At 37.3% G+C, this 26579-nt stretch overlaps 1 protein-coding gene across 1 annotated transcript; it reads right to left on the minus strand.

The window, feature by feature from the left end:
• Positions 1-23: 23 nt before the first annotated feature.
• On the minus strand, positions 24-26287 carry LOC142857034 (disintegrin and metalloproteinase domain-containing protein 26A-like). Its single transcript, XM_075984651.1, is given in 5 exon segments — positions 24-101; positions 21767-22640; positions 22642-23714; positions 23716-23870; positions 26266-26287. Coding segments are annotated over 5 exon segments (2202 nt in total).
• Positions 26288-26579: the final 292 nt, after the last annotated feature.

Below are 26579 nucleotides of genomic sequence, written 5' to 3' on the forward strand. Positions count from 1 at the left end.
AGAAAACCCTGCTCTCCTAGTCCTCAGTTGGTCTGGTTGTGTGCAGCATTGGCCCTTTGTGGTATGTCTTCTGGCAGAGTTGATCCAACAGACCAGCAGGACTAAAAGAAACAGAAAAGAAGGGCAGCCACAGCTGTATGTAAATCAGGATAAAGTCAATAGAGAACAATGGAGTAGAGAACTTGCTAAAATCAATTAGTCTTTGTTCTAAGGTCTTTCAACATTTGCTTGGATTTTTTTTCTTTAATTGTGGTAGAATACACTTTGCCCTTGTACAAATATGTTTCTAATACTCTCCTAGCGCTTAGTAATATACTCACAATTTTGAATAACTTGCTCTCATTTTCACATTGTTTCTGAATGTTCTAATTTTTAACCTTTCCTCAACAACAACTGTGGATTTCCTTAGCTGAACAAATAAGATTGTCTTTGCTTTCATATATATATATATATATATATATATATATATATATATATATATATACATGCCTTCTTTCAACACTGTCCTGCTCATTAAGTACATTTGTAAGCTCCTTTCCTTCCGTGCTTTGTCATTCCTGTGGGTGGCAGACACTTCTCTCAGGTTAAAGTTACTCTCATTTGTATTTTCCATTTTTAAAAATATTTTTTACACATGAGTGTGTACAAAAGTGTGAATAAGAATCCCGTGTGCATGCCAATATATGTTTGTACAGCACAGTTCATCCTGGCTAGTGAGACCTCAGAAAATATTTATCTTCTTTGTGCAGTTCATTCTAATGTTTAGTATTTTTTTTATTGGCTCATTATTTGGTTGCTTGTATTTATTTAAGCATGTGTGTATATATGAATATGTGTTGTGTGTTTGTGTGTGCATGTGTGTCTGTGCTTATAGAAGCTGAGAACTGGCCCTGGATATTATTCCTAGGGCCTTATCCATCTTGACTTTTGATACAGAGTTGATCACAGATATGGTACTCATTACAGAGGGAAGAATGACTGGCCAGAGAGCCTTAGCAGCTTGCATGTTTCTGCCTCCTCATTGTTGGCACTGCAAGCAGAGATCACTGACCTGCCTTTTTATATAGGCTTCAGGGCTTCATTCTCATGCCTATATGCTCTTGGGTCATTGATTTTGCCAAATGTGCAATCTCTCTTCTCAAGGACCATCATCTTTAGTATATGGTTATTTTGAAAATTTAGTTAAGAAATAATATGTATGAACATAGAGTGCTAAGAGCCTATGTAAGTAAAAGCATCCATAAAAGACATTTAAGGACAGTATCATGAAACCATGATTAAAACACTGACATGTTGGTCACTACCCAAAAATGCTTTGATTTTTATTTGATAATTATTATAGAAAATGTATTTCTCGTGTAGAGAAAAGAGTTATATATTAAAAATGCACAATTGTTGTGGTTGTACCAAGAAAAATACATCAGAATTAATGACTAAAACTATAATTGTAGGCAGGTCAAGAAACAAAACTTATAGAAAAAGTGAGCAAGCTGAATCTTGCATTTATTAAATTACTGTTTTAAATATTCTAATATCCAGAACTCTAAAAAATGATACAATTTTTCCTTCAAAATTTGGTACAGCAATAACAATCTAGATTTTATGTTATCTTCTTTTTCTTCCCTGAGCCTCAAATCGTCACTAGCTAAGCAATTTATTACCATAGCTCTATAATTTAAGATGTATTAATCACACTAAAAACTCTAGAATCTTTATAATGAAGTAGAAGAAAGTTGAAAATATCTAAAGGACATTCCATATCCAATTATGAATAGTTGCCTAGAAATTATGGGAGGTATGCATTCACCTCTTAAATATTTGTGCTTCTGTCCCTTGAAAAATCTTCTGAAGTCTCACCATCCAGTGAAGTGATGCCCGTGTTCCTTCCCGGTTATGGTCTTTTTCACAAAACATTTAAAAAACCCATCTTAGGAACAAAGGTTTTTGTTTGAGAATGAACAAGGGAACATACATCCATTATTTGTTAGAGTAAGTTCTAGATTCATGAACCTAGCAACAGCAGTCTCTCATTTAACAGAACCTGGCAACTGATGAGATTCTTCCCAACAGTTCCTCATCCACTTCAACCAAGGTTATTTGGATTTTCTCTTCCACATCAGTTTCACTTCCTTAACATCATTTGTTATGGTCCAGTATCTCCAGGGTGAGTAAACTCCCTTTCCTAACTTACAGGTTTTCCCACACTCTGTAAAATCAGCTGAACACTCCTATTTTTGTTCATATTGTGATCATGTTTCCATTTATTTACTCTAACAAGGAATACTCAAAGCACAACAAATTCTAGAAAATAATTCCACTCCTTTGAAAAACGCTCCTAGGAAAAGAGTGTCTGCTATAAGTTGTTCTATGGTCAATGAGTATTTAAGATACATAAACCACCTCACATGTGGATTTATTATCTATTTTATACAACAGTTATTAAACTAACACCTGAAATTAATTTAGGAGGAATGAAGAACAGTGTACAGTAAATTTCTATAGCAGTGAACCAGCTGTTAATTGATAAAACATCAATCTGAGAGCCATGCACTTCATATTAAATGAGGGAAAATGGGGAACATGTTTATTTGCTAATTAAGGTTAATATTTGGTGGACAATTTTTCTGATGTGTTCTTGTATTTGAGTTACACTATCTACACTGTGCACCTCTTTGGATTTTTACATCTTTTTAATCTAGACATCCTAATAACTTGTTTCTCAGCAGCACAAATTTGATCTGCTGTTTTCTGCTCTTGGATATTTTTCTATGATATTCATAATTAGTAATACAAAGTGACTGCATTAAATAACATAAATGTATTGCCTGGCATATTTGGAGTACAGAAACTCGATAACATATTGTCTTCATAACCACCCTTCCTTGCTGCTAAGGAATGATTAACTTCAGCAGGCTTTTTCCTTCTGGTGGTTCTCTGAGCCGAGAATCACTGTGTTATTTGTTACCTACCATTGTATTTGTGCAAATTTTACTTCAATTAACGCACTGTGAATTATAGTGTAAAATGTGGTTACCATTCAAAAATATCTATTTTTAGAGCAAAAGTTGTGCATGTCAGTTCCATCATTATTGATTGAGCAGTTGTTGCTGTACGTAGTTGCTGTGTCTAATTGCTGGCTACTATGAATAGAGTAGCAAAAGACATGGGTTAGCAAGTATCTCTGCAGGATAAAGTAGAGTCCTTTGGGTATCTTCCCAAGAGTGGTATAGAGAGATATTGCTATTAATTGATTCTCAGATGTTTAGAAACATTGGCTTCTTTAGTGATGTATACTCTGTCTTTCTTAGATTGCCCTGCTGGGAAAACACACCTTGATCAATGCAATTTCATGATAGAAGGCTTATTTCTGCTTATAGACTTAAGTCCCAGACCATCACAGAGGGAAGTCGGGAAAAGAACTGCCATGGGGTAAAAATCTGGAGGCAGGAACTGAAGCAGGAACCATGGAAAGCGTTGTTTAGAGGCTTGCACCTCATGGCTTGTTCATCCTAAATTCTTACAGCATGCAGGACCACCACCTGTCAGGTAGGACTGTCCAAGTGAGCTGTGTCTTTCCCCATCAATCTTTAATCATCCCCATGAAGCAAAAATCATCTGTACAACAAAGAAAGCCATCATTTTTAAGCAAAAGAGGCATCAACAGAAAAGGCAAAAACTCTTTTTCAATTGTATATCTGTCAAAAAAAAATACTGACTATCCAGAAAACTCATCTCCCAAGTAAAAATGGGATACAGGACTAAAAAGAGAATTCTCAAAAGATGAAACAAAACTGGTTGTGAAATCTAAGCCACATAGCCAACAGGGAAATGCAAATGAGGTCTACTTAGACAATTCGGCTTACTAATATCAGTATGGTCAAGTTTAATAAAGCAGCAACATGTGCTACGGAGGGTTATGGGTAAATTATAGCTCTTATTCACTACTAGTTGGAGCACAAACTGATAGATGCACTATGGAAATCAGTATGAAGGTTTCTCAAACCCAAGAATGATTAACTATAAGATCCAGATCTACCAAATGTCAACATCTACCCGAAAGCACAAGGCATCTTTCTACAGAATTACATGATTTTTCCATATCCATTGACATTCTATTTATAATAGCCAGAAAGTATAAAAAGTCAAGATGTCCTCTGACTGAGGAATAGATGATGAAAACGTGGTATATTTCTGTGTGTAATATTGTTCAACTCCAAAAAATGAAAGTTTGAAATTTTCAAGTAGTTCTAGGTAGAGACAACCATCCTGACTGAAGAGTCACCAAAGCAAACATTGTTTCTTCTTCCTTGTGGTTGGTGTCTTTTAAACTTTAGCAGTGTTTGTTTTATTTGGACTATCCATGTAAGTTAGGTGGTTAGTAATGGCTTAGTAAGGAGGAGGAAGGGATCTTCCATGAAGCAAGGAATGGAACACATTGTTATGAAAGGATGAAGATGAATTCTGAATGGATGGAATAATTGGAGTGAGTATGGGAGAATCTTGGAAGGGATAACTAATAATAAAGGCCTTTTAAAAACGTATGCAGAAACTAACTATAGACATGTCCTAAATTTGTACATACACAAATGGAATTTAAGTAGAGTTACTATATAAATCGGAATTTAGTGCCTGAAATAAACATTATATTTTTCTAAATTACACTCCCAGCATCAAGGAAGGATTACACCCTTTTGAACTAATGTCTAAAAGCCTCTCCTCCCTCCTCCCCGTATTATCAGCTATTGGGTTTGAAGTCTGTTTTGTCAGATATTAAAATGCCTACACTAGCTTGATTCTTAGATCCACTGGGTTGGAGTAATGTTTTTTTTCTCATCCTTTTACCCTAAGGTGATTTCTATCCTTGATGTGAAGGTGTGTTTCTTGGAGGTAGTAGAAGGAAGAATCGTGTTCACATCTATTGTTTCAGTCTGTGTGTTTTTCCTGGAGAGTCGAAAGCCTTGATCCTGAGACGTGTCTAAAGAGTAGCGCTTGTTGATTTGTGTTATTTTGCTGTTGTCATGTATGTGTGCATTTCTTTCTTCTGATTTGATGGTCTGGGGTTATTTATTTCCTGGGTCTTCTTGGGTGTGGTTTACCTCTTTAAGTGGGAGGTTTTCTTCTAATTCCTTCTGTAGGGCTTGGTTTATACATAAATGTTGCTTAAACTTGGTTTTGCTTTGAATCTTTTATTTTCTCCATCTACTGTGTTTGAAAGTCTTTCTGGGAATAGCAGTCTGGACTAATGTCTGTAATTTCTTAAAGTCTATAGAAGGGATTTTTAAGTCAAAGAGAAATTGCAGTACTATAGTCTCCACAACAGGCCTGTGTCAATGAAAGACTGATATAATTAATCCAATAAGGAGTCTTGAAAATACAGTTTACTGAAATAAAACAGTACTTGAAGGAAACAAATAAGCAAGCAAGCAAACAAACAACAAACAAAAACAAAACAAAACAAAACTGTAACTGAGAAGGTCATAGGCCATAGGGAAACATCTACTTCTGGTTTTTTGCTAATTGTAAGTGTAAACAAGCTACATGTTTATCTTTCTACACGCAAATTCGTGCTGTTCATTATCTTCTTCAATAAATTCCCTTTGCAGTGGGTGGCAGTTAACACAGGCTCACAACTGGTCAAAGTGAGAATAAGGAACATTTTTAGTGTTTATACACAATGAGACATATCTATCCTCTCCTCCCAGTCTTAGGGAACATAAAGAATATCCTAATAAAGTGAATGTGAAAAATAAGAACCTAAGAATGGGAGTGAACACTCTTTTGTAGACTACTTGGCATGTAATCATCCCACACTATGTCTGTAGTTTGTAAGCAACACTTACAAATAGTTCAGGCCATCATCATTTGATTGTGGATGGTGTGTGTGTGGGGGGGGGTGGTTTCAGTAATCCATGCTCTTTCCTAAGGAGATACTGTCAACGGATGTTGGTAGAGGAGGAGTCCTTTTCTTCATTAGCGTAGACATCAGTAAGTTTCCTGTCATTTAGCAACTAACACTCAACTCTTGCTCATGTATTCAACATGAATGAAACTCAGAGGGCCACAGAAACACAGAAACACATGAATGCAAGATGGGTATTCATGCCTTAGAAGAACTGAGTCTGTGCGAGAGGATAAAGGAGAGGGTATTTAGAGAGGAAATATGATCAAATTACTTTGTATATATGAATTAAATTATCTTCGCATACCTAATCTACAAACCTAGTCTCGTGTGGGATGTAGAGAACTAATTTTCTCCCCAAAGTAGAGGTCCACTTTGATTGACGGAACGCTCATCCTCAGCTCTCATGCAGTGCTCAGCTAGTGCTACAGAGGAAAGAATGCAGGGTACTTCATTTTATTTCTTTATTTGAAATATTTGTTATTTCATAATTGCTTTGCTCATTGGTTCTCCGTTGCCTTTTAAATCTTATTTTTAAAGTTTAATTGAAGTTTGTTTTTATTTTCAAAGAAAACATGATTAGCTAAAGTGTATTCTATCTGACATAAAATTTCATAATATATCATGCCATCATTTTATGTATGTTTACATGTGTATGTATGTATTAAATTATGTCTTTGTGCATTTATTCATTTATACTTTCAGAGAGCCACGCATATAGCTCTCCCTGATTCCTGTGGGGAGCTCAAAGACATTCAGGGGTCAGTTCTCTTCTTCTGCTATGTGAGCTCGAGAGATTAAATTCAGTTCATTAGGCATGTGTGAAAATGGCCTACTAGATTTCTAGCCAGCCCCATGAATCCATTTTACAAGTAAAGTTGATAAAGGCCTGATTTGGAAGGCCTATTATTTTCTGTTGACAGATTTAATGAAATCCTTCTTAAGCTTATATCATGTCCACATAACTTTAAAAGGCCTTGATAAAACTCTGACACCATCCTAAGTCATCAGCTGAGACATAGGAAAGCCTGCGTCATCCAGTTCACTTCCAGAATGAGATAAACACATCCCTGAGATAACCAAGAGTGCCAAACTAGATTGAGTAGCTTTGTCCACTGGGATGACAGATAAAAGGGGATAGTCAACCATGGCTCTGGAATTTGTCTTATAGATCTAGAACATAAGAACCTAGAAGTCCCTTAGGCAAGGGTATTGTAAGCCCCTGTCTCTGGCCTCCATCTTTGGAGGCCCTGTCCTTGTGCCCGCCAAGCTTTGACCCCTCCCTGGAGGAGGGTCAAGACAGCCCACCAAAATCTTGACCACTCCCCAGTCTATATAAACTGCTCCCCTGCTAAGTCTCTTTGTAGTCTTTTTCTTCTCCCCTCAGTGGTTGTGTTTGTGGCTTCCTGGTTCACCCTCAGGGCCACCTGATAGTACAGAAATCCCATTAAACCTGGATTTTTTTTTTAATTTGGCTTGTTGTGATTTGGCTTTTTGGGATTTCTGCATCGTCAGAGAACTTGCATTAGGAAAATTCCTAATATTTTAGAGGTCCCACCGGGTAGTGTGGCCATTCTGCGTGGACATAGGCAACATGTTGAAAACCCCCTAGTCCACAATCTGAGCTCTCCATGCCATGCTAAAACAGGATCCCAGGCTCTCTCTTTATATATATAATATGTATATATATATATATATATATATATATATATATATATATATATATAATTTTCAAACTTAACATCATGTTAGTTAGATTTTCTAGATATATAGAGATACATTTTAGATGGCTAGGCAATCTTCAAATACTTCAAAGACCTCCAGAATATAGATGGCATTTTAAATGTTTTAAGAATTTACATATTTTTCAACAGTGAGTCATGTCTGCTTCTGGTGGCTCCAATCTATTACAAGATGACAATGGGCATCGAAGAGGCTCTTTATGGAGTTTGCTAACCATTTGAACAAGAAACTTCTCTTGCTTTCTCTTGCCTAGTTTGCTTGAGAGTATTCTGTATAAACTAGACATTCAGGACCCATGGGAAAATGACTGCTGAACTTGCCAAAAGAAAGTGGGATAATCCTTTAAGTTTCCTGGTTCATGAGCCTGTTAGGCATTGTACAGGACACAACGAAAGTGACTGACAAACTGCCAATATAGATGAGACTGTCTTTCAAATATCTTGCTTCAAGAAAAGTTTGCTAAATAATATTGTCCTAAAGGTTGAAGAAGCATGCCCCAATGTTAGAAAAGAACTTTGGGTGACTTTCCAGGCAGTAAGATATCTCTGTCAATTCTAGAGTTTTGGAAGTTGTTTGCAATGCAGTTCCTGTTTATTTAGGTAGTATTATATCCTTCTGGGGTTTTTCATGGAGTTGAAGATAGATAGTTCTAGTTTTCCTTAGTTATAATAAAATATAATATAATAAAAGATAAATAAGATACAAACTTTAGATTCACAAAGAAAAGATAAATGGTAGAATATTTTTTCAATTTTTATCTAATACAAATAGACTAAATGTTATTAACATAATTTGATAACTGTTTTGTTATAAGTAATTTTACTGTGTTAGAGTGAAAAGCTTCTTTTTAATTAGACAGAAAAGTATACATGAAGTGGGATGCCCTTCTGTATATGTGTTGCTTTTATTGGTTGATGAAGCAGGCTGTTTCAGCCAATGACTTAGCAGAGTAAAGCTAGGCAGAAAGTGCAAGCAAAGATACACACACACACACACACACACACACACACACAGAGAGAGAGAGAGAGAGAGAGAGAGAGAGAGAGAGAGAGAGAGAGTGAGGAGTTGAGGAAACACCATATAGCTGTCAAAGGAATAACATGCTACACTGGTAAGTAAGACACAGCCTTGTGGCAATACACAGATTAATAGAAATGTGTTAATTTAACATTAGAACTAACAAGTAAGAACCCTCAGACACTGGCCAAACAATTATAGCTGATAATAAGCCTCAGAGTGGTTATTTCACAAATGGTTACAGGAGCTAGTGAGAAAAGCCTTCTGTTTTCATGGATCACTGTTAACACTATCTCCACTACCCTTTGTGATGAGTGACCCTTTAGGCAGTTACAAAACATGATGGCAAAACTCAATTTGGAAAGGAAAGGGTATATTTCACCTTGTAGTTTATAGCCCATTTTTCAGGAAATCTGGGTAGGAACTCAAGGCAGGTACTTGGAGCCAGGACCTGATGAAGAAGTTTTGGAGGAATGCTCCTGAGTTCAACCTAAATCACAGCTAATCCATGCCATTGAGTCAAACATTTACCTCTGAATATGTATACCCTGATAGAATCACAATACTACTCCTACAGGGCTAGGATCAATATATCATATGAATGCTTTACAAGCATATGTACAACAATATAGCAAATGTGCTTATAGGGCCATCTTTCTTTATTGATAAAATTTCACCAGGACCTAATGATCTGTTTCATACATGATTCAACTACATAGAATGCTTTTCATTCTAGATCTGAGAGCCAAGTATAACCTTATCAATGAGTATTGATAATATGAAAAACAATGAGTATTCAGTAAGTTTATAATGATGCTTAAATTTCTTTGTACATGAGACATTACATCCTCAGAGTTGCCTAATTGTGAGGTGATGATGTCAGAGAATAAAAAGTAATGAGTTTAAGAAAATTTACTGAATTGGAAGTGAAAAATAATATGCTCATCAGAAGAAAACTAACAATGACAACAATGTAGAAAATAAAAAAAATTTCTACAGATGTTGTAATCAGATTACTGGCCAGGAAAAAAGGATTTCCATCTAGAAAAGACTCCTGAGTTAAGCTCCTGAACCACAGTTCATGAATAGAACCCACTTTCTAAAGCTATCCCTTAATCCCCATATTCATCATCACACGCACGTGCTATGAGTCACTTACACAGGTGACTCAGGCCAATCCACTTCCACAAAGAACAGCAAACACAAGATGCTTTATAGTGAAAGAAAAAAAAGAAGATATGGGAGATAAAAAACAAATCCAAAAGACAAATAAATTGGAAATTATAGCAGAGAAAATCTAGTGCAGAACTCATCAGGCCAAAACATAATCTGTGACGTAGAAGATGCGCAGCTCACAACACAGAGGAGACAGGGAGAATGAAAAGGAAGAAGATTGCCTTATGAGTTTTCTGTGATGTCATCAAGAGACCTGTCCATTATTTGGGACTAAGGAAGACTGGAGAACTATCATTGCATGAAGGATTTATTCAAACAAATAATAAGAAAACTTCTTGCATACTAAAACAAAAACAAAAACCCAAACTGATGTAAGCTGTGAAAAATCACCGATAATATTGAAACAAGGCAGCCTCCTCACACATAGTATTCAAGGTTGCAACATTCACAGAAAGAAGGAATGCTGAATGAAGAGAAAAATGGGGCCAAGGACCAAAGTGCTTGGAAGCAGATTTCTCATCAGGAATAAAAGAAAAGGAATGCCAGATGAAACAGTCGGTGTGCTAGTGAGTAGTCAATTACCAACCAAGATTATTGTAACCAGGAAAGTCATGTTTATTATACAGAAGTTACGGGGTGAGGAAGGAATTTCCAGACATAATAGAAGTAAGGGAATTCAATGCAAACAGATCTCCCTTCCAAGAAATGCTGACAGGATTGTTTGCTCTGAAACAAGAGAGCGGTAGTGTGTGATATGAGATTACCTGTAAGTGTAACGGAGGTGCCAGTAAGTGTCCTAGGAAGTTCACCATGCTGTGTAGTAATTGAGGAGGGGCATGATCATCTGCATTTCTAGTGGGAGTCCTAGAAATAAACTTTGTAGAATAATAGTGATTGCAAAATTTTGTTACAGGATATGAGTTATGGAGAGTAGTAAACTCGTAAAGAAATTCTAAACTCATGGGAAGAATGGAGGCAAGAGTAAAGTGATTTTTTTTTTGTTTTTTTGTTTTGTTTTGTTTTGTTTCTTTGAGACAGGGTTTCTCTGTGGTTTTGGAGCCTGTCCTGGAACTAGCTCTTGTAGACCAGGCTGGTCTCAAACTCACAGAGATCTGCCTGCCTCTGCCTCCCGAGTGCTGGGATTAAAGGCGTGCGCCACCAACGCCCGGCTTCGAGTAAAGTGATTTTTAACCCTAAAGTTTGGTATCAGAACTGAGTTTCATCAGGTAAAAATAAGCTATTAAAACCATGATATGCTCTTTTTTAAAAAAAAAAAAAATTTCTGCTCCTACAGTAAAAAAAATTTGGTCTTATTTTTACATATCTTTTTGCATTGTTTGTGTGACTGTGTGTACATGTGTGTATGTTTATGTATATTTGTGTGTGTGTGTGTGTGTCTGTGTCTGCCTGTGTTCTTTTTTTTATTTTATTTATTTATTTATTAAAGATTTCTGTCTCTTCCCCGCCACCGCCTCCCATTTCCCTCCCCCTCCCCCAATTAAGTCTCCCCCCAGCCCGAAAAGCAATCAGGGTTCCCTGTCCTGTGGGAAGTCCAAGGAACCCCCACCTCCATCCAGGTCTAGTAAGTTGAGCATCCAACCTGCCTAGGCTCCCACAAAGCCAGTGCGTGCAGTAGGATCAGAAACCCATTGCCATTGTTCTTGAGTTCTCAGTAGTCCTCATTGTCCACTATGTTCAGAGAGTCCGGTTTTATCCCATCTGCCTGTGTTCTTATATGTGTCAGGGTTTGTGCTACAGGACACCCATGGAAATTAAGGGACAACTGAGACTCAGGTGTATCTTTCCACATTGTAAGTTTGAAGGATAAAACCTAAATTCTCAGCCTTGACAGCAAATCCTCTATACCTTTATTTTGCAGAATACACAGAAACTTTTGATAGAAAATTCCATGAGCATTGAAAAAGATAAAGTATATAAAAATAGAATACACATTTCATATATAATTAAATGCATTGTATTAGTTGGGGTTTTTATTGCTATGACAGAGTATCATGACCAATGGCAACTTGGGGAGGAAAGGGTTTATTTCTTCTTACAGTTTAGAGTCTATCATCCAGGGAAGTCAGAGAAGGCACTGAGGTCAGAAACCTGCAAACAGGAACTGAAGAAGAAACATGGAACAGTGCTATTCATTGGCTTGCTCTTAGTGGTTTGCTTGGCCCGCTGTTGACAGCGATCAGGACCACCTGCCCCCATTGGCTAGACTCTGTCGTACCATTCCTTAACCAAGGAAATAAACTACACATATTTCTACTGGCCAATCTTGTGAAGGCATTATTTCATCTGAGAGTCCCTGTTCCCAAATGACTCTAGCTGGTGTCAAGCTGACATAAAATTAGCCAGCATAGTTGATCAGCTTTCAACTTGACAAATACATACATTGCCATGCAGGTGTTTTTAGTTTCTTTCTTGTTTGGATGACGGCATGTTAGAATTAGTATCACAATATAAAACATTCTGCTTTTAAAAGTCTCACAGTCTGCAAGTTTCAGTCACTTTGAACATATTTCCAGTTCTTTAACTTACGCAAAATCTCTTTCAAAGTTCAAAGTGTTTCTCTAATTCCAGTTTCTTAACTGTGGGCATCTGTAAAATAATAAAAATAATTACTTCTTATTTCAAACTGGAATAGTAAGAAAATATTAATAATTTGATTAAAGCAAAACCAAGGTCCAACAATGGAAAGAGTTTCTGAGACCCACTCACAATGTTCTTGGGTCCAAAGGTCCTTGGCAGCTAGCCATCCATAGCACATGCAGCTTCTTTGACATTCTCAGACAGTGCCACTTCATGACTGCTGCTGCCCTTGCTGGCCATCCCTTGGCACTGGCATTTCCAAAATGTTGGGGTCTCCTGCTGCAAATGGCCTATACTTATTCCAGTATCCTTTCATGGGCTCTCTTCAGGGACTCTGACCTCATTATATGATTCCATTTCTTGAGGATCCCTTCAGTCCTGCAGCTTCTACCACAACCGAGACTACACGTCTCCTCTGCCCACAGCCTCTCAACATGCCCATTCTCAGCTGCTCTCTTTCACTCCTTCAAAACAGGATTCACCAGCTGACTCTTAATGTACCAAGGTTGGCTGCCAGCATGAACTGCAGCCTTAGCCTCTCTGGATCACAGACTTTTGTATGCTAACTGTAAGGAAATGTACAGGAAATTTTACCTCAATTATGCTGATCTCATTTTTTTTTCTGGAAAAAAACAATGATTTGCTTAATTTTTCCATAGGGAAATACAATTTATTTGTATATGTCTATTCTTCTCTCACATATCACAATCTAGCCTTTTTCTTCTTCCATTTTGAAAACAGTTATTTTTAATTTTGTGAGAGTATAAGAAAACTACATAATTTCCCCTTCCCTTTCCTTCTTCCCAAACCTCTTTTATTATCTTCTTTGATCTCTTTCCAGCTCCTGGACTCATTTTTCAATGTTATTACATGCATACATGTGTGTATACATACATACATATATATATATATATATATATATATTGCTTATATAAATAAGTGTTTTGTGATATATTCCTAAATATGACATGCACAGATGACAATAATATTATTATGTATGATTTCAGGGATTGCCATTTGCTGTTGATTACAAATTGGTCTGCTTTTCTCTGGAAAAGGCCATTTTCTCCATTCTTACCATTTATTATTTGCCTAAAGTCTTCTGTATAAGGATGAGGCCTCTTGGGTTTTCTCTCCATCTGTTTTGGCATGCCTATTGATGTTGTCCTTGTTCTATTCATGTTTGGTCAGTCACAGTGATAAGACTTTATACGTGTCGCTTATGAGATTACTAGGAGGCACACTTCCACCACGAATCTCCCCAATTCTCTGGCCCTTACATTCATTCAGCCCTCTCTCTAACAATGTTTTCTTTAACCTGAGCCTTAGGTATATGAATAGTTTTATCAATATATCCATTGAGACTGGGTTTCATAACTCTCCATTTTAATTGATGATGGTTTTCTGTAATACCATCTGTGGCAAAGGTATATCTTTTGTGGGTATAAGCAAAGATATTTGGAGTGTGGTTAGGAATTATACTGACTTACTAAAGTGGTGGTTGTAAGTTTTCCTTTAAGATCCATGACTTCACTATCCCTGGATAGTTTTCAAGATTTCCAGAACCAGACATGATTTTCCTCTCATTGAGAAGTTGTTAAGCACAATCAGAGACTTTGTTTACAGCCAAGATATGAATGCCACTATGGCATCCTCAGGATTCTCATGGCATGCTAGTTCTTTTTGTGATTCCTAAGACTCACAGCTAGACAGTACTCGTGGGTCTCTCGCTCCTTTGAAACTTTCTTGGTACCTTCGTGTCCCCATGAAAAGCATTCCTTGGAGAAGAGGTTTTCCAGTCAGTTCCTGTCCAGGAGCCTCTGAGCCCTGCGTTTCAACACTTGAAAGAAACAAATCAGGCTAAAGTAGATGATGGTCCCACTTCCCCATACACCAATACTGTAATAGAGGGACTCACTGGCAGATGGATGACAGCAAATGACTAGTTTCAGGGGCCGAGAGCTGGCTTAACAGCAGGGAACTTCCTCTTATGGAAGGTAGAATATGAAGAGTTGGCTAAAAAGGAGGCGCCTAATTCGGCTGAAAGAATAGGGAAAATTATAGCTATTGTATGTATGACTGATAAAGTAAAACTAAAAACCATCCAAAGAATGACCAATATAGTGTGAGAGAAAAAAGCCTGCAAGTTCCTACACTGTCTGATGGGTCATTGCTAAGTGAGAGTCTGTTTCTAGTGGTGTTTTGCCTTGAGGTTACATTCTCTTTTTCAAGTGAATGATTATAATGAATACAAGTAAAAAAAAACCAATATGTTTTCCATATCCCTTACATGATTAAACATTTTACATATTGCAGGTGATAAACAAATTATCCCCAGAATCCCATCTACACTCATGTCCAAGCAACTTGCTATAGATTAACAAAGTGTAAACAAGCAAGGTATTTTTCTCAGCCAGTTCTTTTTCTGGCAGGATACATTTTACAATTAAGGTAGTGTGGTTGGTATTTTTAATGTATAGTTTATGACATCTGCAAACCCTGTTTCATTTCTTCTTTCCTCTTCTGTATCTCTTTAATTTGCTTCTCTTGCTTCATTGCCCCAGCAGGCGCTTCAGGCATAATGTTGAAAAGGAATGGGGAGAGGAGGAATCTGTTTTATTTCTGACTTCAGAGGGATTGATTTATTTTTTTCTCCATTTAGGTTGATGTTCACTGCAGGGTTTTCATACACAGACTTTAGTGTGTTGAGCTGTGTTCCCTTTATCCTACATTCTCTAAGACTTTCATCATGAAATCATATTAGGTTTAGTCAAAGGCATTTTCTGTGTCTATTGAAGATGATCATATAATTTTGTGTAAAATCAAATCATGGCTTTATTACATTTATTCAACTGTATATGTTGATCCTTGCATGCATTTCAGGAATAAAGATAACTTGTTCCTCTAGCATGGTATTTGTGATGTATGTCTGTATTCTGTTTGCAAGTATTTTATTGAGCATCTTGAGTCTATATCTATCATAGCTATTGGCTTGTAGGTTTGTTCTTATTGTACCATGCTTTGGTTTTATGCTATTATTGGTTTCTCTTTTACTATGTCCTTGAATGTTTGAGAATGATGGGATATAAACTTTTTCTGAATGTCTGTTAGAATTCTGTTGTGAATTCAACTGGCATTGTACCATTTTTTTTTAAAAGCTGGAAGGCCTTTTATTACTATTTCAATCCTACAAATTTTATGAATCTCTTTAGATTGTTAATTTATATTGATAACCTTTTCCCTTCCTTTCTTTTTCTTTCAGGTTTTGCAGCTTAATAGAGTACTATCTTTTTTAATTTTCTTTATTTATTTTTTGTGCCTTTCACATCATGCATCTCTATTAATTTCCCTGCCCCCTTTGTGAAGTATCCCCAAAATAAAATAAAATAAAAAAGTGAAGAAAAAGGAGAAAAAAAAGAAAAATCAGTAACCAAGAGGAGTTCTACTGAGAACCCAACATTGATAGTATAACATAAAGCAGAGGCCTTGAATTAGATCAGTGACTTTTTGCAATGAATACTTATAAGTGAAAATATGTGGATAAAAAGGCTTACTGTGTGGCTCACTGTGTCACTGCAGCTTCCATGAGGAGTACTGGCTTTTAAAGTAATCCCTTATAGTGACCTGATTTTCTTTGATGTATGCTGTCATGTTTTCCTCCTCGTCACTGGCTCCATTGATTTGGGTCTGCTCTTAACTTTTTTTGGATGAGTTGGGTGAAGGGTCTGCAACTTTGCTTCTCAAAGAAAACCAGCTCTTAGATTCTTTGATAGTTTTATATTGTTTTCTTTGTTTAAATTTCATTGATTTCTGCTCCGATTTTTATAACTTTTTACCATTGGCTAAGTTTTCTATTTTTTTAAATAACTTTTTTTGCATTATATCATTAGGTCATGTCCTAGAGGTCTGATTTCTTTTTCAATGTAGGTACTTGGAACTATAATTGCATTCTATGTATTCCAATTCCAGAAGTTTGGTTGTATTGTGTTTTGAGGTTCATATACTTTCAGGAACACTTTTTTCCCCCTTGATTTCTTCTTGGACCTACCCATCATTCAACAATGAGTTGTTTAATCTCTATGCATTAGCATATACTCTAGAAATTTGTTTTCTCTGAATTTTAAATTTTATTTTATTACCATCAGATATGACACAATGTATTATCTGATCTCTTTGAATTTCTAATTATTTGCTTTGTGCTCCCCAAATGTGTTCTATTTTAGAAAAGCTTCAGCAACCTGAATCTGCACAAATGAGGGTATCAAACTGCAAGGTTTCAGTGAGGGAGAACCATGGATAAGAAAATGAACAGTCAGGTGGTAGTGGCTCACACCTTTAATTCCAACACTTGGAAGGAGGCAGGTGGATCTCTGTAAATTCAAGGCCAGCCTGCTCTACCGAGTGAGTTCCAGGACAGGCTCCAAAGCTACACCAAGAAACCGTGTTTCAAAAAAAAAAATGAACAGGACAGAATGCTGGGGTCAGGACTACATATGCTGATCTCTCAGGCCAGTGCATTTATTCAGCAGCACTATTTGTAGTACACGGACAGAGTCAGCAGGAAACTCTCACAGAATGGGACAGAGTCAGCAGGAAGATTATCAAGCAATGTAGTGTAAAGGGAACACAGGCTATGTCAAGTGTGTCACAGAGCAAGCACACAGAATATTGATACTGATTATCACAGACATTCAGGGGAAAAGTCCAGTTTCCAGGAACTGAAAACTTGGCACCCTCAAGTTTTATCCAGCCCAGCTGGATAAAGACTAAGAACTAGTTCCTGTTATCCTTCATAACGACCTGTGAAACATCCTTTGATTAGCCTGGCCCCCAATGCTTTCATGTGCTGATAAAAAGAATGTATATATTCTGTTGTGTTTGGGTGCAATATTCTGTAGCTAATATCAAGCCCATTATGATTCATGATGCTAATTATTTTTGTTTTTCTTTGTACAATTCTTGTTTAGGTCACATATGTACTGGAGAAAGGAGTATTGAAATCATCTTCTATTAATGGATTGATGTTAATCTGTCCCTTAAGCCCAGTTGCAAATTCTTTTATGATACAGAGTGTAGCAGAATATGGTGCATGTATGCTAAAGACACTAAGGTCTTCTTGATTAACTTGGTAAGAATGGAGTATTCCTCTTTATCTCTCCTGGATAGATTTACTTTATCAGATATTGTGAAAGTTAAGCCTGTTTGTTTCCTGGTCTCATTTGATTGAAATACTTTTGTCCACCATTTTACTTTGAGGCAGTGTCTATCCTTAAAACTATGATTCATTTCTAGTAGACACCAGATAAGTAGATGTGTTTCCTGATCTATCCAGTCAGCCTGTGCTGTATGTGTTAACTGTGGTTATTGGGTCGTTGCTTTTGGATGTTGTTAATTATGTTCTCAGTGACACTTTGTGTTATATTTATATTCATAGTCTCAGTGCTATGCTCATTCTCTTCATTTGCCCAAAATATTGTTCCCTATATTTCCTTTAGGTTTGGTTTGATGAGTATATATTTCTTAGTCTGTTTGTGTCATGGAAAAAAATTTCTTCCTCTGTCAATCACAAAAATCACTTTCTGGATAAACTATTCAAGATTGGCAGTCAGAATATTTTAGAAATTGTAATGCATTATTCTTGGAAATTGTAGTTTTCAAGATTTCTATTTAGAAATCAACTGTTACTCTGTTGGATTTTTCTTTATATATGACATGTTTTTTTTTTCTCTTGCGGCTTTCAATACTTTTCCTTTATTCTTTATTATGTCAGTGTTTTAACTAGATATGCCATAGGGTTTTTCTTTCCTGATCTTGTCTATTTTGTGTTAAGTGAGCTTCTGTGTCTGTGTGTGTCTTTCCTCAATTTGTAGAAGTTCACTTCTATGATTTTCTTGAATCTCTGGACTATGACATTGACATAGAACTCACCCCCCTCATCTATGCATGTAATTTAAAGGTTTGGTGTTTTTCATGGTCTCTCACATTTGAAGGCTTTGCATGGCTATTCTCATTTCTTGTGTGTTCCTTTCTTGCATTAAAAAATTATGTTTCTTGATTATTTGGTCTACATCCTCTGCTTTATCTTCAAACCCTGATCATCTGCCCTCTGCTTGATTCATTCTCTAAGTAAGGCTGTTCTTTGAGTTTTGTTGTTGAGCTATTGGGTTTTTCAAGGATTCCTTCATTTATGCTAATGTCTTCTTTAATGTTTCTATTTCTCAATTGAATTCTGTTCTCAAGTCCTGAATTGTCTCCTTCAGGTCTGTTAATCTTGTTTGTGTTTTATTGGGCATTACTTAGGGGTTTAACATCCTTATATTCTTTCTCTGTAATTTGATTGAGCTGTTTACTTATGTCTTTTCTCAACGTTTGAGTTCTTTAATGAGGTTTATGCTTTTTCTTTTATATTATTACAAAGTTCATCTGGCCAATTCAAATTTACAAACACTTCTTCAGGACCTGAAGGATTTGAAGAAAAGATAGTGACTTGATCTTTAATGCTGTTGATATTGTGCCAATATGATCTGGGCATTTGGACTTCTTTTGTTAGTTTTGAGATTCTTCTGGATATAGTAGTTGGAACTAGATTTTGTAAATGGCTTGTAAGGAATGAAATGAGGTGGACAGTGGGTAATGGATGTGCTTTCTCTTCCAAGCCTTGAGTTTGAGGGTATTTCTGGCTTCAGAGCAAGTTTCAGTCTGGCATGGGAGACTCACAAGGATTGGAGGATAAGCAGGGAGGACACAGGCCCAACTCTAGAGATTCTTCACAGTTGCTGTGGAACCTAAACAAACCTTGCGTGTTGCAGAAAAAGTGTAGATGGGAGGGTAGGTGAAATCTCTAGGCTACAGTCTGGAAGAGGAGTCTAGGTACCTTGTGTGGTATTAAGAGTTTGCTCAGATGCAACAGGAGCCTTGACCTGAAATGTAGTGAGGGCTTGTTTGGTTAGATTAGGTTGGAGCATCCAATATGAGATGAGGACTCACCAAAAGTTTAGAGGCCATCTATTGCATAGGTAGTGGTATCCAGATTGGGTTTGGCTGTTGGAGGAGGGCCTGCTTGTTTTTCCTGGCCACCTGGCTAGCTTAGCCACAAAATAACCACACATAAACTGTATTAATTAAATCACTGCTTAGCTCTAGTTTCTTATTGGTTAATTCTTACATCTTAATTTAACCCATTTCTATTAATCTGTTTATTGCCACATGGCAGTGACTTTTTGGGTAAAATTCCCAGAGTCTATCTCCGGTGAATCTATGGCATCTCTTTTCACTCTGCTTTCTTCCTCCCAGAATTCAGTTCTGTCTTCTCTGCCTACCTAAGTTCTGCCCTATCAGGCCAAGGTAGTTTCTTTATTCACTAATCAATACAAGCAACATACGGAGGGGACTCCCACATCATTTGGCAACTGGTGATGGGGCCAGAAATAGATAAAACAGATTGCAGACAATGTGGATGACATGATCCAGAATTGTCTTTAGGCTAGACCCTTGGTAAAGAACCATATAATGGAGGAAGCAGGGAATGGACCTATTTGGGGAAGCCTAAGCATAACTGCAGTGCATGATGGGTGGTTAGTTTAGGTTGGAGACCAGAAGCTAGTTTGAGCACAGACTTCTCTCTGCATCTAAAATTTGTTCTTTTAAACATTTAATGGGAATTTTGATTTTATTTCCAAAGAATACTAGATTTGCTTCTATTTATTTAACTTGACACAAATTTGTCAATATCTTCGTGATTTAATTTTGTAATGAAGGTGATTAATTGTTGAGCATCAGGATTTACCATTTCTCATTATAGACTTAAAGGAAATAATAGCCAAGAAAAAATTATCTCCTTATTAGTAAAGGGAAGTGACGAGATTCAGATTTCAGCATAGGAATAAAGCGTGGCATCTTTCCATAATTAGAAACACTCATCCTTGAGTTGATCAAGCATCCTAACTGGATTGTGTGGCTCTCTACACTGGGACTAAAGATCAAAGGGAAGTAGATGTGCATAGTCAATCATAGCTTTGAAGGCTGTTCCCCAACTTTGGGAGGATAATCTGAAAGGAGATAATTGGGACAGTCATGTCTGGAGAGTGTAGATGGCTTAGAGACCAGAGATCAGAATTCCGAGTGTGATGTTTCATAGTTGTGCTGACTGGTTACATCTGACAAAGGTTTTTTGCTGGCTTGATTTATGCTAACCTGATACAGGGTTCAGGCACCTGAGCAGAGGAACCTTGACTGAGAAAATGCCCCCATAAGATTAGGCGGTAGACAGCTCTGCAAAACATTTTCTTATTTACTGACTGATAGAGAGGTCCCTGCCCCCCCTTTTTGGTGATTCCACTTCTGGCTGTTGATCCTTGGTTGTAAAGGAAAGAACACAGAGCAAGGCAGGAGGACTAAGTGAGTAAACAGCCCCTCTCCATGGCCTCTGCCTTAATCCCTGCTTCCAGGTTCCTGCCCCTTTAGAGTTCCTGTCTTGATCTCCTCAGATGATGGATAGTGATAAGGAAATAAGAGCCAAATGAATTCTTTCCAACCTGACTTGCTGCGGTAATGGTGTTTCATAATAGCAATAGTAACCCTAACTAGGACAGATATTTTGCTGAGTTTTCAAATCCATGTTAAAATTATCTGTGGAGTGACGTCACCATCCAGGTGAGAGCGGAGACTTGCAGCAACAATGCCAGGAACCACAAAACCATTCTCTCAAGTTTCAAATCTCACTGCGGCTTCCCAAGCGTCAGATTCTAGCATACAGGAATTGCCATGAGGAAATGGTATTTGGAAATTCCTTGTCTCTATGTGACAGAGCAAAATGAAAAGAAGAAGGGGTTTAGAGCTGAGAAAAAAAAAAACAAATGCAAAGAGACACAGACATGAGACCATTGGTTAGACCCATGCTAATGGCCAACAGACATCAATTCCATTAAAAATAAGGCAACAAACTGATTAAAATAAAGAAAAGGATGAGTTGTGGTAGGCCCTTCTTTTATTTGGTAATGAATGGTTTTGAAAATAAAGCACAGAGGTCTCCAGAATTTCTGGTCTGGGATTTCTTACACACACAGTAATATTTCTATGTTCAGAAGTCAACAAACTAATACATGATGGATTTATGATAGAGTAAATACTTTCTTATTATTTCTTTCCTTTTTTCTTTTAACTTTTGTCAACTTTCTGAGGTAAACCATCAGGTAAAGCTTCAATGAGGGGTTGAGGTTCTGGCTCTAGTATTTCTCCTAGTTTGTGCTGTGATTTTTTTTTTGTAATTAGGAAAATCAAGGAAACTAACAAAACCAAAAACAGAATTAAAAAACCTAGTATGAGCTTACCCACCTTGGACTTCTTAGGATATATTCTTGGAGGTGGTCCACTGTCTATACTACCTCCAAAGCCACTTAGTTGACAGTCTGGTGGCTTCCAGTCGACATCACAATGGCAGTGATGTTTATTGTTACAGACTCCTTTCATATTGCATCGGGATGCTGAACAGTTACTTAACAAATAAGATTTATGGATGCACTTCCTGTTAACACATATAAGATCTTTACCACAACCTGTGCCATCTGTCACTGCTCCACTGTCTGCTAATGTCATTCCAAAATGATAGTCTATACTCCAGCAGTTGAAGTTATTGAAGTGAGTCCAATGCACTGTTTCATGGATTCTCCTACGTGGAATCTGTCTTACATTTTCACACTGAATTCGTCCACAGAGTACATCAGCATTATCGCATCTTCTGTAGTTAGAGCTATCGTTACCACAGTTACCAAAACGGTCACCCTGTTTGTTCATTTTCACGTAGCAATTCTTATTTGCACTCCTGGCTGTTTTGCCAAACAGCCTCTGACAGTGTTCTTCACGTTTAGGACATTTCATTTTATAGCAATAACCATCACCTTTGCAAGGGCTCCCATCTTTCTTGTATACGTCTTCTGGACACTCAGCGGAATTCCCATTGCACCACTCTGGAAGGTCACATTCATTTTTTGGTCTTCTACACACTGTTCCTGGTGGTTTGAACTTGCAGTCTTTGCAGCAAAGCCCTTGAGCACATTCAGCATTTGGTTTGAACACACAGTCTTCACTACAGCATGGATCATGTAGACAGGCTGCCAAGGACCCACAGTCACACTGCTCTCCTTCCTCAACCACATTATTCCCACACAAGGTGAGGTTGATGGTCACGACTATATCTGGATCATTATAAACAATTTCTCCTGGTAATCGTGGAATACATCTGCTGATAACTGCAGTTGCTGAACTTAGGGGAATTAGATTTTGCTGGGGCCATTATACAATTTGATAACCCACATGTACAGTATTTCTCGTCATGATCCATACCCAAATTATGACCCATCTCATGTGCTATGATGAATGCCATGTCTGTTGTTGTGTCAAACATGAAACTGTTAACTGCACAATTATATGATGTGCAAACCGTACCTACATAAGCTAGCCCTAAAGTTCCACCATAATTTTGCCTGGCAAAAAGATGTGCAATATCATTTGTAAAGTGATTGTCAACATTCTTTTTTTTCCAGTCACAGAAATTAGTTAGGACATCATCTATGGATCTTGTTACACTGATTTTGTTTGTTTGGGCCCAAACTTCCAGTGTTGTTAAAACCACATGAATATCTATCTGAAGATAATATCCATTTATTCCGCTGACAATTTGCAACATTTCTCGCGTACAGGTTGTGACATTATTTGCTCTATAAACATATTGTTGATTATCTATTACCACATAATATTCAAAATACTTGTGATGGGTCCACCAATTCTCATATTGGCTTTGCATAAGTATGGAGTCTTTGCTTTCTTGAATCTTCATTTGTCGAGCTATTTCCTCTTCTGTTAACCCGCATCTTCTAGAAAATAATTCTGAGTCCTCCCTGTCTATTTTGTATATGAGATGTTCAAATGTGGAAGTCAGGTTCTTTGGCATGATTTCATAAGCTGTGCCATTTATCTCTAGTAAGCCTTGCAAACTCCCTAAACAGGTGTTAATAATGACGGTGGAATCTGGGTCTCCATCTACATGGCCGTGGTAGTAGCAGTCACTTCTCACAAAAGGTTGTTCTACAAGGAGGTTACCTTTGTCACTGTAGGTGACCAGTAGGAAGTTTCTGGACATAAGATATTTCGTGTGTTTCATGGTGATAATATGTCTCCTTCCACCAAAGCGCAGGCTATAGGATAGCCAATCTGGGGAAATATCATGTCTAGTAGTGCCAGTAACCCTCAAGGGTATCACTACTTCTGGAGTAGCATGTGCAAGTTGGGAACCATGTGGAAAGTAAGAGCAAAATCCACAGGCAGTGCTGAAGGACCATGATCCTCTCATGGACCACGGCCTCACCCACAGACAGCGGATGTCTTTGCCCTTTTAGTTTGCACTTTGTCTGGGTGCATGCACTTGTCGTTAATAGTAGGTCTTTGGCAGAGTTGATAAATCAGAGCATCAGGGCTAAAGAAAACAGTTAAACAATGAGCATGCATAAGTAACTCATAATGAAGTCAGTTTAGAAAATAAGATAGCAAAAACTGGGCTCAAATCAATTAATTTTCCAGAGTGTGTCAGCAGTAATCATAGATTTTCTGTTTAATTGTGGTAAAGTATGCTTGTTACTGTGCAAATATGTTTCTAATACACTCCCAGCTATTAATAACTTGTCCTTTTCCCCACATTATTTCTGAATGTTTTATTTTTCAACATTTTCTCAAAAGCAATGAGTTTATAAGCTGAAAATTAACATTATCTTTGCTGTCTTTGATATTATTAGTTCAATGATATCAATTTAAAGTCAGACCCAAAGAGAGGAGCATGGGATGTACTCACTCATATTTGGTTTCTAGCCATAAACAAAAGACATTGAGCCTATAATTAGTGATCCTAGAGAAGCTAAATAATGAGAACCCAAAGAAAAACATATAGGCATCCTGAATATTAACCTTCATCAGGCGATGAAAGGAGACAGAGACAGAGACCCACATTGGAGCACAGGACAGAAATCTCAAGGTCCAAATCAGGAGCAGAAGGAGACGAAGCACGAGCAAGGAACTCAGGACCGCAAAGGGTGCACCCACACACTGAGACAATGGGGATGTTCTTTCTATTGGGAACTCACCAAGGCCAGCTGGCCCGGGTCTGAAAAAGCCTGGGATAAAACCCGACTCGCTGAACATAGCAGACAATGAGGACTACTGAGAACTCAAGAACAATGGCAATGGGTTTCTGATCCTACTGCACGTACTGGCTTCGTGGGAGCCCAGGCAGTTTGGATGCTCACCTTACTAGACCTGGATGGAAGTGGGGGTTCCTTGGACTTCCCACAGGGCAGGGAACCCTGATTGCTCTTTGGGCTGACGAGGGAGGGAGACTTGATTGGGGGAGAGGTAGGGAAATGGGAGGCGGTGGCCGGGAAGAGACAGAAATCTTTAATAAATAAATAAATTTATAAAAAAATAAATTATATAACACAACAGTTTCCTGCTTATTGAGTACAGTTATGGTCTTTTCCATATTGCCTTGGCATGGCCATGGGTGTCAGAAGCTTCTCTCTCTCTGAAAAAATTTCCCATGTGTATTCTTTATTTTCTTTCTTTGTTATTATCATTAGTGCATGTGAGTGTGTACACTAGTGTTAATATGAAGCTTAAATTCCTGTTAATATATATGTGAAGTCCATAGCTCATCCTAAAGTGGGTCCTCAGAAACCATACACCTTTTAATGCATGTATTTTCTACATTTTAATATTTTATCCATTTAGTATATGTTTGTATTGATATGAGTGTATGAGTGCATGTGTGTGTGTGTGTGTTTATGTAGAGGCCTAGAATTAACTATCCTTGAATATCTTTTCTAAGTCACTATCCACCTTGGCTTTTTACACAAAGTTCTTCTCTAACATAGCCCTCACTGAAGAGGGGAAGTTGGCTCTTCAACAGTGCTTTTAGTAACCTGCATGTCTCTTCCTCTCCATTGCTGGCATTGCAAGTATCAAACCAGGCTTTTTGTATTGGTGCCGAGGATAATGCTCACATTTCTATGCTTGGAAGCATTCACTTTACCAACCAACCCATCTACCCTATCCTGTATCCTCATCTTAGCGTACAATCTAGTGAAAAAAAGTAATCAAGTAAGGAACAAACTGTGTTACCAAATACAAGGCCAATAGCCTACATACGAAAAACAGTTTATAAAAACATGTAAGGACAATGTAAGGAAATTATGATTAGAATCCTGACATGAGAACTCATTACCTGTCAGTGTTTTAATTTAGATTTAATAATTCTTATAATATGTAGGTTGATGGTATGTGGAAAGGAATTGTTTAATACTAATACAGTAATATTGAGATTGCCCCAAGAAATATGTCACAATTAATGACTAAAATTACAGTAATGCACAGAAGGTTGAGAAAAACACATTAAGGAATAATTGAGCAAGCATAGTCTTGCCTTAATTCAATTACTATTAGCGATAATTCTAGCATGCAGAACTATGGAGAAAAGATACCATTTTCATCCAAAATACGGTCCATCTATTACAACAGCGATTTCAAGTTGAGTATTAGATATCATCTTTTACCTTTTTTCTCCCCATAACTTCATCAATAGCTAATCATTTACCATACAAGCTCTCCATAATTTAGAATGTATTTATTACACTAAAAATTCTAGAGTAATGATGAGAAAATTGAAGATATTGGAAATAATGAAGGGCAATGCCATCCCCAGATCAGAACAATTGGCAAGTAATTAAGGGATGTGTATGCCCACCTCATATTTTTTTCTTCCAACTTTTACAATTAATCTCCTTACTTACCACCAGATGCTGTGATGCCCATGGTCCCTTCTAGTTATATCTTTGCTCATGAAGCCCACCACTATAGCAGAGTTTTTTTTTCTGTTCTTTTTCTTTTGTTTGAGAATGCATAGAGGAATATGAATTTTCCCCTTTCTTTGTCTCTTATGGAGAAAGTTTTAGGTTCCTCATTTGACAGAATCTACAACTCATGATGTTCTTCCCAACTGAGCCTCTACCACTTTAACCTGTTATTTGTTTTCCTCTTCTATGCGAGTAATTCTGATTTTCTTCCCCTTATATGTTAGGTTCTACTATCTCCAGAGGGAATGTAC

The sequence above is a fragment of the Microtus pennsylvanicus genome, chromosome 9 (genome assembly GCF_037038515.1).
Source record: "Microtus pennsylvanicus isolate mMicPen1 chromosome 9, mMicPen1.hap1, whole genome shotgun sequence".
In the NCBI taxonomy this organism is placed as follows: domain Eukaryota; kingdom Metazoa; phylum Chordata; class Mammalia; order Rodentia; family Cricetidae; genus Microtus; species Microtus pennsylvanicus.